The sequence below is a fragment of the Cheilinus undulatus genome, linkage group 8 (genome assembly GCF_018320785.1).
Source record: "Cheilinus undulatus linkage group 8, ASM1832078v1, whole genome shotgun sequence".
NCBI lineage: Eukaryota > Metazoa > Chordata > Actinopteri > Labriformes > Labridae > Cheilinus > Cheilinus undulatus.
The window spans coordinates 5,801,545-5,817,239 of NC_054872.1; the positions used below are offsets into that span (position 1 = coordinate 5,801,545).

The 15,695-nt window shown below is 40.6% G+C and overlaps 1 protein-coding gene across 2 annotated transcripts in view; it reads left to right on the top strand.

The window, feature by feature from the left end:
* pomgnt2 (protein O-linked mannose N-acetylglucosaminyltransferase 2 (beta 1,4-)) overlaps positions 1 to 7,465 on the top strand; it is a 42,429-nt gene extending 34,964 nt beyond the window's left edge. For both annotated transcript variants that reach the window (XM_041793899.1, XM_041793900.1), the window contains one exon: positions 4,862 to 7,465. In XM_041793899.1, coding sequence (XP_041649833.1) covers positions 4,955 to 6,763 — 1,809 coding nt within the window. In that variant the 5' untranslated portion in view covers positions 4,862 to 4,954 and the 3' untranslated portion in view covers positions 6,764 to 7,465. The remainder of the gene's footprint in view (positions 1 to 4,861) is intronic.
* Positions 7,466 to 15,695: the final 8,230 nt, after the last annotated feature.

Genomic DNA, 15,695 nt, shown 5'->3' on the forward strand with positions numbered 1-15,695 from the left:
TTAGGCCAAGTCATTTGCAAGACAATTTTTAGACATGTGAGGTCCATAGAAAAAGGCTTGTTGCAGTATCAGTAGAACCAGCAGAGATATATTTACAAAAATCTTAGTCTCCTGCTCTTCTCTCCAAGACACATCACTAGTCACCAGCCACACGATACAATCTGACTATTGAAACTGATGTTAACATCTGTTTGTTCTGATCTCAGGACTGACAAACTAGTAACCTGATGTGCCACCATGTTTGTAGTTGAAATCCCACAAATCAGAGTAGTTGTTTATGGACAGAGCCCTCAGGTGTGCCCTCTAATCCACTTTTGCCATTGTTTGGCCACTTTTTGCCCAATTTTCCCACATTCTTTTATCAATTTCAACCCATTTTTGCTACTTTTAACCAATTTTAACCCATTCTTGTCACTTTCTGCCCACTTTTGCCACAATGTTTTACAACTTTAACCCATTTTTGCGGCCTTGACCATAACGTTATCTAAAGAGTCGATTTTGTATTGATATGAATATGTGTGCCTTGAGATTTTGGCTAAACCTTAGGTTGGAAAACCCTGCTCTAGAGGTATCTACCAGCAACATCTATGTCTTGTAAGTATATCTATAATAACTCTCATGACGGACACGGATGTGATTGCAAGGTTCAGGTTCAGGTGACTTTATTCGTACATGTTGGTTGATTTGTTTTGCAGTCAGCAAGACGGAGCATCCATTATGACACAGATTACAAAACCAAAGTAACTTGAATCAGCACAATGGAGGGAAGGAAGCAAATAGCAGGTATTGCTCCAGCTTTACAGTGAGAAGCCAACCCTTTAAATGGGGCTGAAGTTTACTAAACCATACTGTTGGCTCAGTGTATCAGTGATCCAGATAAACAGCCACAATTACAATCTGAAGCATTGATCACCAGACAGCTTGTCAAACAAATAAAAAAAACAAACAAACCAACCAAACAGCAGAGAGATAAATCGAAGGTCATTGAGAATCAAATGAAATCTTTATCCAGACAAAGTGGAGTATAGTACAGAAAAGTTTGGGCAGTAATAGAAACATTGATTTTGGAGTATTAACAAACACAGACAGAAATAAACTGGTTTATTGATGTGTTTCTGGTGTTGTTTGTGCCTGCCTGTATGAATATGTGCAGTGCAGTGTTTGTGTTCTTGCTGAGATGCCTGTCTTGGTTTGAATAAACCTGATTCAGTTTCTTTTTCTGCCAGAAGGCCAGCTTCAAAGTCTGGCTCCCCAAATCCCATTTAGTCTCAAGCACAGACAGATAATCACTTTCCATCCACTCAGCTGAAATGTGAATACACCTCATTTAGTTGTCAAGTAATTAACATGAAACTTTAGTTGTGAGGTAAGTACGTCGGCCCCCTGATGGGTATTTAGCATGCTAGTTGTCTCGTGTTTGCAGGCAGCTGCTGGCCGCTAACCGTTGGTTGATTTAGAGTCCCTCAATGACTCACTTGTTCTCTCAGTATGCAGATGAGTTGAGAGCAATACTCTTGTTCCTCTCTCCGCGCTGCCTCGCTGTAATTTGTCTCGACACATCCATGAAGGGTGACAGGAGCTGTAAGGTTGAAAATGTCTCATTTGCCCACTAAGGTAAACAGCCACTATTCCCAAAGGTGAGAGCAGAGACCTGATCAGATGAAACACTGCATTGTATCACTTACATAAAGAACACTGCAGCATTATAGGCCTGAATATTGATTTGTTAACTAGAACAGAGTGTTTTTGTCCTTGTGCTGGTAACATAGTTTGGTCTTTAGGTTTCATTTTGTCGAAGGTAATGATTACTCTGCTCTTAAACTAGACTGAAAACTAATGTCACTGTTCAACTGGGATTATCCCAGTTTTAAAATCCATGTATTGAGTCCCAATAAATATCTCTAAAACACTGAGATGTCCCAGTTTTGAGCAGTCTCTGTCCCAGTTTTAACCACCTAAAATACAACACTGTTTTTATATGTGGCAGTCAGTGTTTTAGTCAAGGCTGCTGCTGTTTTAACCAATAATAACATCATTAATGCATCAGGGGTCAAAGTTCATCACTGAGGTTTCCATATGTGTCAATGAATATCACCCTGCAGCTGTTGCTTAGCTCATCCAGCTTATCATACTGACAGGACCTGCTGCATAGCATCAGGTAGGCTAGCAGTCATGCTGAAGAGGAGGTCAGCATTTCCATAGAGCTTCTGGAGAAGAACAAAACTCTGCTGCATATTGCACATACTGTCCATTTTCAGCCATCCTTGGCTGGAAGTCCGTGTTGTGAGCTAAAGTCTGTCACATTAGTCATATGGGGTAGTCAGCCAGTGGGAAAAAGCAGCCACCTTTGGGGGTCCAAAAGCTTTGTGTTTTCATGTTTTTGTAGCAAATAGGACATTTTTAATCCAAGATTACTTTAAGTTAAAACATTGTTCTAATTCATTGTGTACTCAAGAGCGGTCTTGGTCTTGAGACCAGTCTCAAGACCACATTTTGAATGTCTTGGTCTTGTCTCAGACTCAAGAGCATTTTTACTCTGTCTTATCTCGGTCTCGCACTGGCCGGACTCAGGATCTTCCATCAAGACCGATCGAGACCAGCACTGATCTGCTATTCTTCGACTTCATTATTTATGATAATAAGGAGAAACACTTGTTAAAAACAACAAATAACTACACCTGCAAAATGTCAGACATCAGTCCATCTTATTACTAGTCAGAAATACCTCTGAACACTTACTTTAGGCCTCATTCACCTAACAAATCTAGATAAACATCTCATTTTAGATATTTAAAATAATTACAGATCTGTCAGTAGCTTTTAAATACATACAAGGATTTATTTTTTACAAGAAGTTAGAATTTTGCATGCTGTGCAACTTTTAAAGAGTTGAAGAAACCTTTTTATCTGTAAAATGCATTCAAAAGAAAACTAAAATTAAAGAGAAAATGCTCTTTAACTGTGTCTCACACATCCCTCTGGAAAACCTGTCATACACAACATTTGGTAAAGGGCAGAAGCTTTAAAAAAGTCCTCAGAGGGTGATTGGATGAAGGTTCTGTCACATCTTTATGGGCCAATCAGAGCAACAAAACACGTGACGTATACGCTGCAGAGGAGTAAACCCATAGAGAACTGCATAACACGAACCATGGCAACTGTAGACATGTCAGTACACTACCTTTGTCATTTTTTAAAGAAAACAACTCACTGCAGTTCTTTGTTCTTCTTTTAACGAAGAAATGTTGTCAAGATCTGATAAAAACGGCACTTTAGCAGCATCCACGCTAATCTCTTCTGCCATATATCTGCACCGGCCTCTTGTTGTTGCTTGTCATGACTCATGCGCCCAAAAGCACTGCCCCTCGACGCTGATTGGTCCTGTCACTTTCTAACCGGGTCCAAACGGTTCAGACGGGAGCTTTGCAAAATGGATACACCAGGGAGGAACACGGAAACAGGCGTATCCATCTGCTTTGCAAGGTTAGGTGCACTCTGGTCTTGGGCAAGTCTTGGTCTCGGGTAGTGTGGTCTTCAGCACACTACTAAGTAATCTAAAATATACTGGAAAAGGGAGTCTCAACTTGTATCCGTCTTGAACAATCACGGTTCAGGAGTTGGGGTTACATCCGAACCATGAAATAAAAGGGGGGGGGGGGGGCAGTAATGCTGGTAAGTGTTTTCTAACCGCTATTAAACCACCAACGAAGAAGAAGAAGAAGTAGCTGGCCAGACATATGAAAATACACAAAGAAGAAAAGTCCACTCCAGAGGCAAAACAGACCTGCTGCCCTCTCTTTATCTCCTCAGGTTTTTTTAAAAAAGCCTTTCGGATGTGAAAGTAGAGGCTGAAAGATACTACCGCTGCAAATACATCTTTAAGACGATTCACGGACCTGTAGAAGCAGAAAACAAAGACAACAAATGTGATTTTAAGCTTTCTGCTCAGACTGTTGCAACTACTGCACTGGCTTTTTACTACAAACAGAGTGACAGCACACTTTATAAATCATAAATTTGATAAATTGCTCTAAAAAGCACACATTTTAATTTGCATTATATGTTGTGTTAATTTTTTTTTATCATATTAGGTTATGTTCTGTCTTGATTTCATTTTGCATGTTTTTTTCCCCACTTTTTATCTCATGTTTAATACATCACAGGCTGTACCAACTAAATAACACTAGATGGAACAAAGGATTGGTTGATTCAAATATAGATTTCAAACACATAAAAAAGGCATTAGCTGCACTAAAGTTTGTTAAAAGGAGAAATAATAGTAAAAGGTGAGGGACATCTAGGATTATAAATGTGGGACTTTTAGTTTTTTATTGATGAACTGAACCTGAACCAAACACAACTGATGTACGAATCAAGCCATGATCTCTGTGAACCTTTACACCCCTAGTGACTGGTATTTTACTCAGTAAATCACTGGATAAAAATAGCTGGCTGTAATTAAGTGTGTAGCTGGCAGGATTGAACGATGTATCATTTCTCAGTTGGGATTGTGATGTGCAATTGTGCAGTGGCCTCCTTGCAGGATGTGCAATGTTAGTCACGTGACATGAAGCACGCCGCTCAGTTCCTGATGGAAGCAAAAAGCTAAGATTTTCTCTTTTTATCAAGTGATCAGCAATACAAGTCTGATATCACCATCATCTGCTGATGCATTTATCATGGTGTTGAAAGGTGCATGGACGTAAATCTATATGTGCCATGAGGTCAAAAATGTGGGTTTTTCTGTAAAATTAAAGTGTCTCTATTTGGAGGGTTAAAAATGTCTTAAAAATCATGTTCTTATGAACTACTTCTCTTTCCTCTCTCCTCTCTCTTTTTCCCTCCCTTTCTGTCTCTCCAGAGTTGTTGCCTGGTGGTGGATGTCTCGTCGCCTTCACCGCCTGAGGTCGGAGGCCAGTTGGAGTAGGGGGGTGGCTCCTGGGCATCAGCAGTGATGCGTGCTTCAGTGGCAGGCTGCAGGATGAGCGTGGGCACGCTCATAAATGGGCTGCTGGTCTCTGTGGTCGCAGCCCTCCTTTGGAAGTATTCCAAGCTGAGCGAGCATGCCACCCTGCTGGAGGAGGAGCTGCACATGACACGGCAGTCCCAGGAACTCTCTCAAGCCCGCATCGACTACCATGTCGCCCTGCAGGCCCTTCAGGAACACGGCACCCGCATGGTCTGCACGGGGAAGATGCACACTGACCGAATCTGCCGCTTTGACTACCTCTGCTACAGCTCAGAGGCAGAGGAGTTTGTGTTCTTCCACTCAAACTCCTCTGTCATGCTGCCTAACCTGGGGTCCAGGCGCTTTCAGCCTGCCCTGCTGGACCTATCTTCAGTAGAGGACCACAACACACAGTACTTTAACTTCTTAGAACTCCCAGCTGCTACTTTAAAGTTTATGCCTAAGCCTGTTTTTGTACCAGATGTAACTCTGATATTAAACCGGTTTAATCCTGACAACCTAATGCACGTGTTTCACGACGACCTCCTCCCAGCCTTTTATACGATGAAGCAGTACTCAGACCTGGATGATGAGGCTCGTTTAGTTTTTATGGAGGGCTGGGGTGAAGGCCCACACTTTGACCTGTACAAACTTCTCAGCAGTAAGCAGCCTCTGCTAAAAGAACAGCTGAGGAACTTTGGCAAACTCATGTGTTTTACAAAGTCTTACGTTGGCTTGTCCAAAATGACCACCTGGTACCAGTACGGCTTTGTCCAGCCACAGGGGCCCAAAGCCAATATAATGGTGTCAGGGAACGAGATCCGCCAGTTTGCCGGGGCTCTGATGGAGAAAATGAACATCACAAGAGTGGAGGAGCTAGAGAAAGAAGGAGCCAGCTCTGAGGATGAGAAGGAGAAAGAGAAGAAGGATGAATACATTGTTGTGTTTAGTCGCTCAACGACGCGGCTGATACTGAATGAAGCAGAGCTTATCATGGTGCTGGCCCAGGAGTTCCAGATGAGGGTTGTCACTGTATCCCTGGAGGACCAGACATTCCCCAGTATTGTCCAGGTCATCAGTGGTGCCTCCATGTTAGTCAGTATGCATGGAGCTCAGCTGATCACCTCACTTTTCCTCCCTAGGCGGGCGACTGTTGTAGAGCTCTTTCCCTTTGCTGTGAACCCAGAGCAGTACACCCCCTATAAAACCCTCGCCTCCCTTCCAGGCATGGACCTTCACTACATCTCCTGGAGAAATACAAAGGAGGAGAACACCATCACACACCCGGACAGACCCTGGGAACAAGGAGGCATCGCTCACTTGGAGAAAGAGGAGCAAGAGCGGATACTGGCGAGCAATGACATCCCGAGGCATCTGTGCTGCCGTAACCCAGAGTGGCTCTTCCGGATCTACCAGGACACTTTAGTGGACATCCCATCTTTCTTGGAAGTCCTAAAAGAGGGAATGAAGACGAAGCCCAGCATGAAAAAGTCAAAACCAGCAAGTGTAGTCCACCCGGGTCGGGTCAGAGAACCACAGTGCCAGACTTCAGTACAGAACACTAATGAGGCCAAACTCACAGTGTCGTGGCAGATCCCATGGAATCTAAAATACCTGAAGGTGAGAGAGGTGAAGTACGAAGTCTGGATCCAAGAACAGGGAGAGAACACCTATATGCCTTACATCCTGTCCCAGCAGAACTACACTTTTTCAGAAAACATCAAGCCCTTCACCACATACCTGGTGTGGGTTAGATGCATCTTTAACAAGAACCTCCTGGGCCCGTTTGCAGATGTTCTTATGTGCAGGACCTAGAATAAACATCATATTTGTTGGTTTCTGTGCAGTTTTACACAGAAGCTGATCCATGCCTGTCCTCGAAAGTCATCCTGGAAAATCTGTTTCATTACAGTTCTTCCAGCAGAGGTGAAACAGCATCACTACAGGCTGTTGACTCTCACAAGGTGACATGTTTTTGGCTGGAACAGATTTATGGATTAACTGCAAAAAACTTGAAGCACAGGGTCTGAACTCACTGGCAACAGCCTCTGCTGAATGGAAAGTCTATTTCCTGTACCTATGAAAGAAAGAAAGAGCTACTCTACTGAAGATACCAGAATTCAAAGAAACAGATTTATTTATGTGAAGAATAATATAAAATGTTTTTTTTTAGTATTAGTCGAACACTGGTTCTTTACCTTTTACAGTATGCAATATATCGTTTCTGTGGCGAGAGAGAGTTTAGAATAGTACGAATTTTTTGTGTTTCCTGACTTGTCCAATGTCTGTGTGTGTGATACCTGTGTGGTTCATTTACCTACAAATAGAGCTCAACAGTGTGGCGTCAGAGGTGGAAATCCTGTTTATCTTCTCCATAGCAGAATCAATTGTTGTTATTATTTTATTACCCTTTAACAAAACAGCACCGCTGAAGCAAATAGACACAGATTGGAAAGGAAAAGAAAAAGGGAAATGCATTTATATACCATGCAGATCTATAAAGCACACATAGGGAACATAATTATCAAATGTGATTATTAACAGTAATGTGATAATAATCTAAGGTAGACTCACAGCAAGCTTACTGAGTTTGAAATGATAACATGTGCCTATAGAGGGTTTATTTATAAAACCAGGGTAAAGAACTACACTTCCCACAATCCTAGAGTGTCACAGCAACAGCTCTGATTGGTGGAGTAGTCACAATAACAAATCAGTGTCCTTCTTTCTTCTTCGTTATTTATTTATTTATTTTGATCATGTAAATACAACTTAGACAGTTTAAAAAATATGAATAAGCAAATATAATTTGTCTGCAAATTCTTAAGCATCTTAAGTTACATGAGTGAAAATGAGTAGGAAGAAATTTAAACTTATCAGACCCTACCCCTTTAAATCACTATACTTCATAACTGAAATCATAATACTGTCAAATTTACCAACAATTCTGAAACTATGAATATACAATGTGTTACTCTTACAGAAAATATGCAATAATTGGTTTTACATTCAACATAACTCCTTTACAAATATCTGTGCATTACACTGCAACATTTTAATCCAAATAGCAAGTCAGCACCTTGTGATAATTATTCATCAACTTATACCTGTTTTTATACCATGGCAGCAAAAATAATCCTCTGGACATCCAACACGGCTAGACTTATTTATCCTATGTCCAGCCTCCAAATTTGAAAACGAATGCATACTAAAATGTGACAGTTTATTGCAAAAACAGCAAATAAAGAGGATTTTCCTTAAAAAAAACAAAAAAAAAGGTGGAGGGGGCTATCTAAAATTGTAGTTATTAAAAAATTAGAGAAGAGTGTGCATTAAGGTCGTTTTATTGGTGTCAGTGTTTGTGCAGGGCTGTGAAGCTGTCAACAGTCGGCAGGTTGGGATGTAAAAGAAAACTTTAAGGGACCAGGAGACATCGCTGTGTGTCTCCTCTGTTCTCTATCTGCCAGTGACAGACAGTAAAGTTAACATGTGCATCTTTAAAGGGATACTTCAACATTTTGGCAAATTCGCCCTTTGCCATAACTCCTATAGTCTTAGTAATAGGTTCGCTACCTTCAGTTGTCGGTGCAAGCTATTTTTAGATTGCTGCTGCCGAGTTCGGACCTGCTGTGCCAACTCAATTTAAGCAGACGGTATTCTGGCTTTCCCTCATCAAACTCATCAAATACACAATCCGGCAACTCCAAAACGCTCTCGTGGACACGTTGTGACCGGCACATTCACCACGCTATGAAATAATAACATATACTTATGTAACATTACGACACATGGAGCAAATACTCAGAACTATTTCTTGAGTAAACCACTGGGCGGAGTGACACAGTGCAGCAGCCATGTCTAGAGTGTAGTTCTGGCTTTGCATTTAGCTTTAAAACATCTCCGTCTCGTAATGTTCCATGATTATTTCATAGTGTGGTGTATGTACAGGTCACAGCTTGTCCAGAAGAGCATTTTGGAGTTGTTGGATTGTGTATTTGATGAGTTTGATGAGGGAATGCCGGAATACCGTCTGCTTAAATTGAGTTGAGCAGCGGTGATCTAAAAATAGCTTGCACCGTCAACTGAAGGTAACAAACCTATTACTAAGACTATAGGAATTATGGCAATGGACGAATTTGCCGAAATGTTGAAGTATCCCTTTAAGAGAGGCTGAAGAGCCTTAAAACTTATCAGCTGACCAGGGAATTAAACAGCTAGCAAGGACAGAGGCTGTGATGCAGGATGGAGCAGCAGGCAGTAAGAGGCAACTTCAGCATCAGTCAAACAAATACTGAATCATCATGTCTGACTTTGTTTCTAATGTCATTAGAGCTAACCATTATCAAACAATCAGGAAATAACATCTCTCTCCAAATCACAGCTCTTGCCACATGGCACTCATTATTTTGATACTGAACACAAAAATAGTGGGTATTAGGTCGTTGGCAGTGGTTCTCAACTGGTCCCATCTCCACCACCTTAAAAACAAATCAGGACCCACATTTCTTAAATTTTCCATCATGACTAAATGTTTTCAATGGTAAAGTTTGGACTTGAGATGGAACAAAAGATGTGATTGAGTCATATCCTTCAAAATAAACCAATCGTGGACTTTTTGCCTCATTTTTTTCCAGGCACACTTCCATGACCTACTGAAAATGACTTTGTAACCCACTTTTGGGTCCCAGCCCACCAGTTGAGAACCAAGGAGTTAAAGCACCTGATATCCAGAAAATATCAAAAGTTTTGCCTACCTTAGTAAATTTCATATTCTATTCACCCTATAACAGTAGTTCACAACCTTTTATTTCCATTGAGCCTCCCTTCACATATGTAAGAAGATATGTGAAGCCCCCCCATGAACCTTCCATGTGGGTTTTATCATGATTGTAGGTACTTTGAGTGAACCTAATTTTTACAATCTCAGAGTAGATGGGCCATCGCCCCCTCCCAGTTATCCTGGACCCCAGGTTGGGAACCAAAGCCTTATAAAACACTATATTTACACATTATTATTAACAGTAAGAACACTTTAATAAAGATACATGTAGAAATAAAGTATGTGTATGTACATGAAGTCTGAAAAAGCCATTATTCCCTGTAAATTAATGAATTTGCAAAGAACTGTGGGAAGTGTAGTTACTTCACTCCTGGTCAAAAATATATAAACAGTCTTTTACCTCTGAAAAAGGGGGAAACCCTTTTTTCAAAGCTGTTTTTGCACTTAAATCAAATGTTGTATCCACATGAGTATCTGAGAAACTGGTTGGCTTGGTTAATGTAAGGATTTTGTGAAATGTCAGCGGACAATTTGAATTAGGATATTTATTTTAAGATCAGGAGCCACTGAAAAAGCTGGCTGTCACTGTTGAGCTCTGTTGTTTTCTTTCATCCATCATTTTCTGCAGAAACTAGCCAAACCAAAGCAACTTTTCCCATATTATTTTATCCAGTCATTATTTCTGCAATTACTTTTATGTTTTTGATCTCTTTTGCTTTTGTCGACTCAGAAAAACAGTTTAAAGCTAGAGTTTCTATGAATATTGTTCAAATGTCATTTTAGAATACAAAACAGGCTTTTAGATAAAGACAAACTCGACACAGAGCTACAAAAGAATTAACATCCATTTTACTGCATGAATAAATTATTTTTCTCTAATTGGCTCTAATTAAATCTGTTATAGCTCTAATTTTTCTGTAGAGAGGTAATTTGTAGCGTTTCGCTGTAATTAACAGTTCCATTATGCTGCTGGATTTTAACGCCTTGTGTTAAAGCAACTTTATTAAGATAAGGCATGTGGGCACACAGTTCCACAGCCTGTTCAGCTTTATTTATTAGAATAAAGCTCTTAGGTATCTTTCATTTTAATTTACTGAAGAGTTTTCTATGATTTACAGAGAAGTCTTCAAAAGAATCCATGCAAACCTTCCCTAAATGTTACTTCATTTAAAAAGTGTCATTATCCAAAAGTCATTCTTTGGTTGGTGGCATAAAAACGCCTCAATCTCTAAGGGCTGCACCCTGACCTTTAAGGCCTTTCCTTTTCCTTTAATGAAAGCAGTGTGGAGGGGTAGGGATGGGGATCAACATCTAAATCAAATGCCTGTTACAATAAAAACAACCATTGTTTAATGCCAACGGTCACGTCAGCTTTGTGAACTAAAGAACCCAGTGCACCAGCTTGGCATGAATAAAGTCGCTCTTATCTCCCATGTCCAGTTTAGTTATGGCTGACTACCAGGCTCGGCTTTACAATGAGAGCACCAAGAGTCAGAACAGTCACATCTGCCCCTGGTCTCATCATGTGCGTTCTAACTTAGTAAGATATAGATAACACAAACCAAGAGAGGAGATGTCATGATTTCTTAGTAGAGTCAGAGGAATCCTTCTTATAGCTCAGCATGATGATGTCAGTCTTCTGCACCTTCCCTGCTCAGCTATCTTGAATTTCAGAGTATTTTGACTCAAACCAGCGCCCAACAAGATCTCCTTACCAATAGTGTATCTCTGTTCTCTTTAAATGGATGATTTTAAGATACTTTGAGAGAAAAGCTTTTAAATTGATGCACACTCTGAGCTATCAGCACGTTCAGAGCTGCAGAAACAGCTCCGTTTTTTTAGTCTGATGCAACTTGTATTGAGAGTAAATTAACTTGTCAATTCAAAACAAGCTTGTCTGTTCAAACAAAACTGTTCTATTGGCTTACTGCCTGAGTAAAGTTTCAGAGTTGAAGTCCGATCAAGGATGACTCCATCTCTTTTGTCTTCATATCTTTTTCAGTGAAGAATCTGTAAACAAGATTTGCTGCCACTCTGTATGATTCCTATCTTTTATAACCATTACTGGACATTTGCTAGTCATAAAATTGAGTAAATCCAGCTTTTTAAACCTAAACCTGCTCCTTCGTAAAAGTCACGTCCAAGCTCAATGAAAACACTGCATAAGTCAGCTGGTGCACACGGTATAACTTTAGGTTCATCTTTACTTCAAGCTTTTAAGGTGGATGTAACTTCACCCTCAAATTGCACATACTCTGTGTGATTAGTAAGCAGTATGCACTCTGGACCAACTCCTCTCTCTCAAGCCATTCTTTACAGCTCCACTGCTCACACTAAAATCCATATGGCGAAAAAGCGCCACTCTGCGCAAGATATGTACCAGACCACATGAATCCCCGTAGAGCAGATCAACCCAAACAGGAAGAGCGGGCAAAGCATCTGTTTAAGTTTAAAATACATCACAATGCATGGACTCCCAGCTGTAAATTTTATATCAAACCACACTTTCTGTCTAGACAACAACTTTCTGGCTTCTTCTACCTTTGGTTCAAGCAAAAAAAAAAAAAAATTGAGAGTAGTATCGAGAGAATACTACTGAATTTAACAGTGAGCCAGTCTCATAAAGGCAAAGTAACTTGTTGTTGACATACTCGTGCCATGCTTTGTGCTGAGAGCTGTGCTCTGAGGTGCGTTGTTCTAGAGACACATTCAGTTGGTGAAAGCGTGCACTGACATTCAAAGCAAACTGCTGTGAGCCCAGAGACAGTGCAAGTGGAGTATGTGGAATTTAAGGGTTACACCCAGGTTTAAAACCAGCTGTTGCACTTGGCTCTAGGTTAAAAAACTTCCATTAACTCCTGCTGCTGCTGGACAGTATTCCTCCTTTACACAAAATCAGACAGAGTAAGGGCACCCGACATTTTGTAGCATGTCCTATTCTTTAAGAATAATACTATGGTGTTTAAATTTTTTTAGAAATCGTCAGGATAAGAGCTGGTAAGCTTACTTAATGAAGTAACTTTAGGTTACGTTATGATTTGCTATATGTCAAGTGAGAAGAATGACTTTTAGAGGTAAATAACTTTATCTTCATGTGTTCAAATAAAGCTATTTGTTAGCCTGGCATTATTAAATAGAAAAGGGAAAAATCTCATCTACTGCCAACTAAAAGAACATCATGAATCGTGAATTTTGGACTCAGAACATGAGGAGTCTGGATTAGAGAGTCAATATTGATGAAAATAAATGATCCCCATCCCTAGTAAGAGGTAATAAATGCATGTATTGAATCTGTTTTGCAAGGTGTTTTTTCTCTGAGGCTCCACAGCACTCACAGAGACTCTCATGCCTTTTTTGTCTTGTTAAGTTGCAGAAATCTACAGAAAGTGTCCAGATAACTCAGTGTAGGCCCCGTGTTAGTTGTATTTACTGCTCTGAGTCAACAACCAGCTGTTACATGCAATGTCACCATCTTACAACCAACAAGTTAGGTAGCAGGCAGCTACAATCAGGGCTAAAGTCTAAAGTAATGAGCACAGCCCAGTGCCAGTTTAGTGCTTCAAAGCAGAGAAAAGGCTGATGTTATAACAAAGTGATTTGTTCTGTCCACCTACTAATTATTCTGACATTTAGAGCTGAACATTAACAGGGCTCTCTTTGTGTTAAAGCTTGTTGTACAATGTTTATTTCCTATTTGTGTCATTAATAAAGTGCTGCTTCTTTGTAGCTAGACTACAAACGTGTATTTATGTTTTTATCACTTGAATTGGGAGTGTTAGCAAACGATAGAATAGATGTAGCAAGGGATGGTTCGATGGATGGCACAGGCTAAACAAACACTGCCACTAACTTCTATTTAAGCCCCCTTTATTTAGCTGATGGCGTCATTTCTCTGAGTTTATCCCCATCCCTCCAACCATATTAAACCTCTTAATAATGTTTATTTTTTTTCACCAGAGATTTTAATGTTTAATTTCACTGTCCCTCCTTTTTGTGAGTTTGACACAACTACTGATGTTTTATCCCTGAAGTTCTCAAATGCAGTCCTTTTTGTCAATGCATGTTTAAAAGATTATTTTAAGCCATGTTGTGTGTGCCGGATACGACGGTTAAGTTCTGTCTGTGCTTGTATTGTTGGTTAGATATCTACAGAGCATCACACTGTGTGTGCCGAGTGAAACGAGAGTCTGTTTTCTACGTTAGCCGATAGTTTGAGTTTCTTTTTCAGTACCTGTGTTTGAATAAAGAAGCTTATTTCTTACGCCTGCTTTGTTTGGAATATTTTTTGTTATGACTTGAAACACCAGAGCAGAAAATATCTTTAACATGGTGTTCTAACAGCATGTGAGTGTCAGATATGGCATCCTATTGTGCAATGAAAGCTTGCTGTCCACACAGCTCCCTCTTAATATTTACTTCACTGCTCCGTAAACTGTAGAACACTTCACACGCCTCGTCATTCCCCCCACCTCCTTCCTCCCGACAGAAAGGAAAACACAAACAGGGTTTGAGGGAAAAACTGACATATTTCATTGCACTGCCTTGCACATAAGGTTTTGGGACACTGTACTTGGAAACAATATAATTAAACAGATTTTGTCACTGATGCATGCTGACATTGCTTGCTGTTAAGATGAGGCCTATGCTAAAAAATGGATACAGCAATGGTATGGCTATTAATAGAGAGACTGCACCACACCAAGAGTTATATATTAAAGCCTGGGTATTCTATAATGATTAGCTTCAAAGTTGAGCATGCATTAGCTTTAAATTCTAGGTGAGATTGAACAAAACAGCAGCTAAATAGTTTGGTACATTAACTGAAGTGTGTAGGGAACATTGCATGTCATGGTCACATGTGTTTGAATGGCACTAAAGATTTAGTGGATGTCCAAGGTCGTGACAAGCATGACCAATGCACTTACAAAAACGTGTGAAAATATTCAACAAATTGAATAAATGGTTGGAAATGATCAACTTAGCATAAAAATAATAGCAGAAATGGTCTCCTTTGAGATGGTTTGAACATGACAAAAGTGTGCCCCAAAACTTCTGACTTCTGATTGAAAGGAAAAAACAGAAGTACATTAGTTTGTACATTAATTTAGAAGGAGTGATTACATCGGGTGACATTAGGTGGCTTTCACACTAGGAGCCGGTTCCGGTTCATTTTGGCTGGTGTGAATGCAAAGGAACCACACCTTGGCACCACCCCGGCCCACTTGGGGAGGTGGTCTCAGCATGGTTCAATGGGACTCTGGCACGGTTCAGATGAGATGTGAATGCAACCTCACCTGGGTACAGGACAGTGTCGTATCAGCTACATGACATCACAGCAAAAACTAAACTTCTTTCCACGGCGTGGCAGTTCATCCACGTTTTTCTTCAATAAAAGGCAGAAATCATCAGAATCCAGTCAATAAACAGTCTGTTTGACTCACCTTACAGATGAACACAAGTTGGAGTAAGTGAGATGAGATTCAAAGGCAATAAAAGTCTCCTATTACCTCAAAATCAGCTGTATCCACACAGCACAAGATCATTTGATCCACTAAGTCAAATGTAGATGTGTGGCTATAAAGAGCGACGTTGCTGGCATATCAAAAAGTGTTTTTAAAACTTCCATGGTGGCAGGGTGGGCTTTTTTGACAGATTTAGGGTGTACTCACACTTGGCCATCCGTACCGTGCCTGGGCCCGTTTCAGCCTAAAGTCCGGTACGTTTGGCCAGTGTGAGCGCAATCATTCCGTGCTTCGGCGTCGCACGCTTCGCGGCCCCAGCACGGATGGACGAGGTGGGCCTAGGCACGGCACGGATGCAAATGAAGGAGCACAAACGCGGGAATGGGACGTAACAAGAAGTAACAACAAGAGGACCTGCCTCAGAGAGCCCACCAGGCAGCAGCTGCATGCTAGAGACAGCAGGATCCCAGTCCAGTCCACATTTCTGACCAGCTTCTGGCAAATT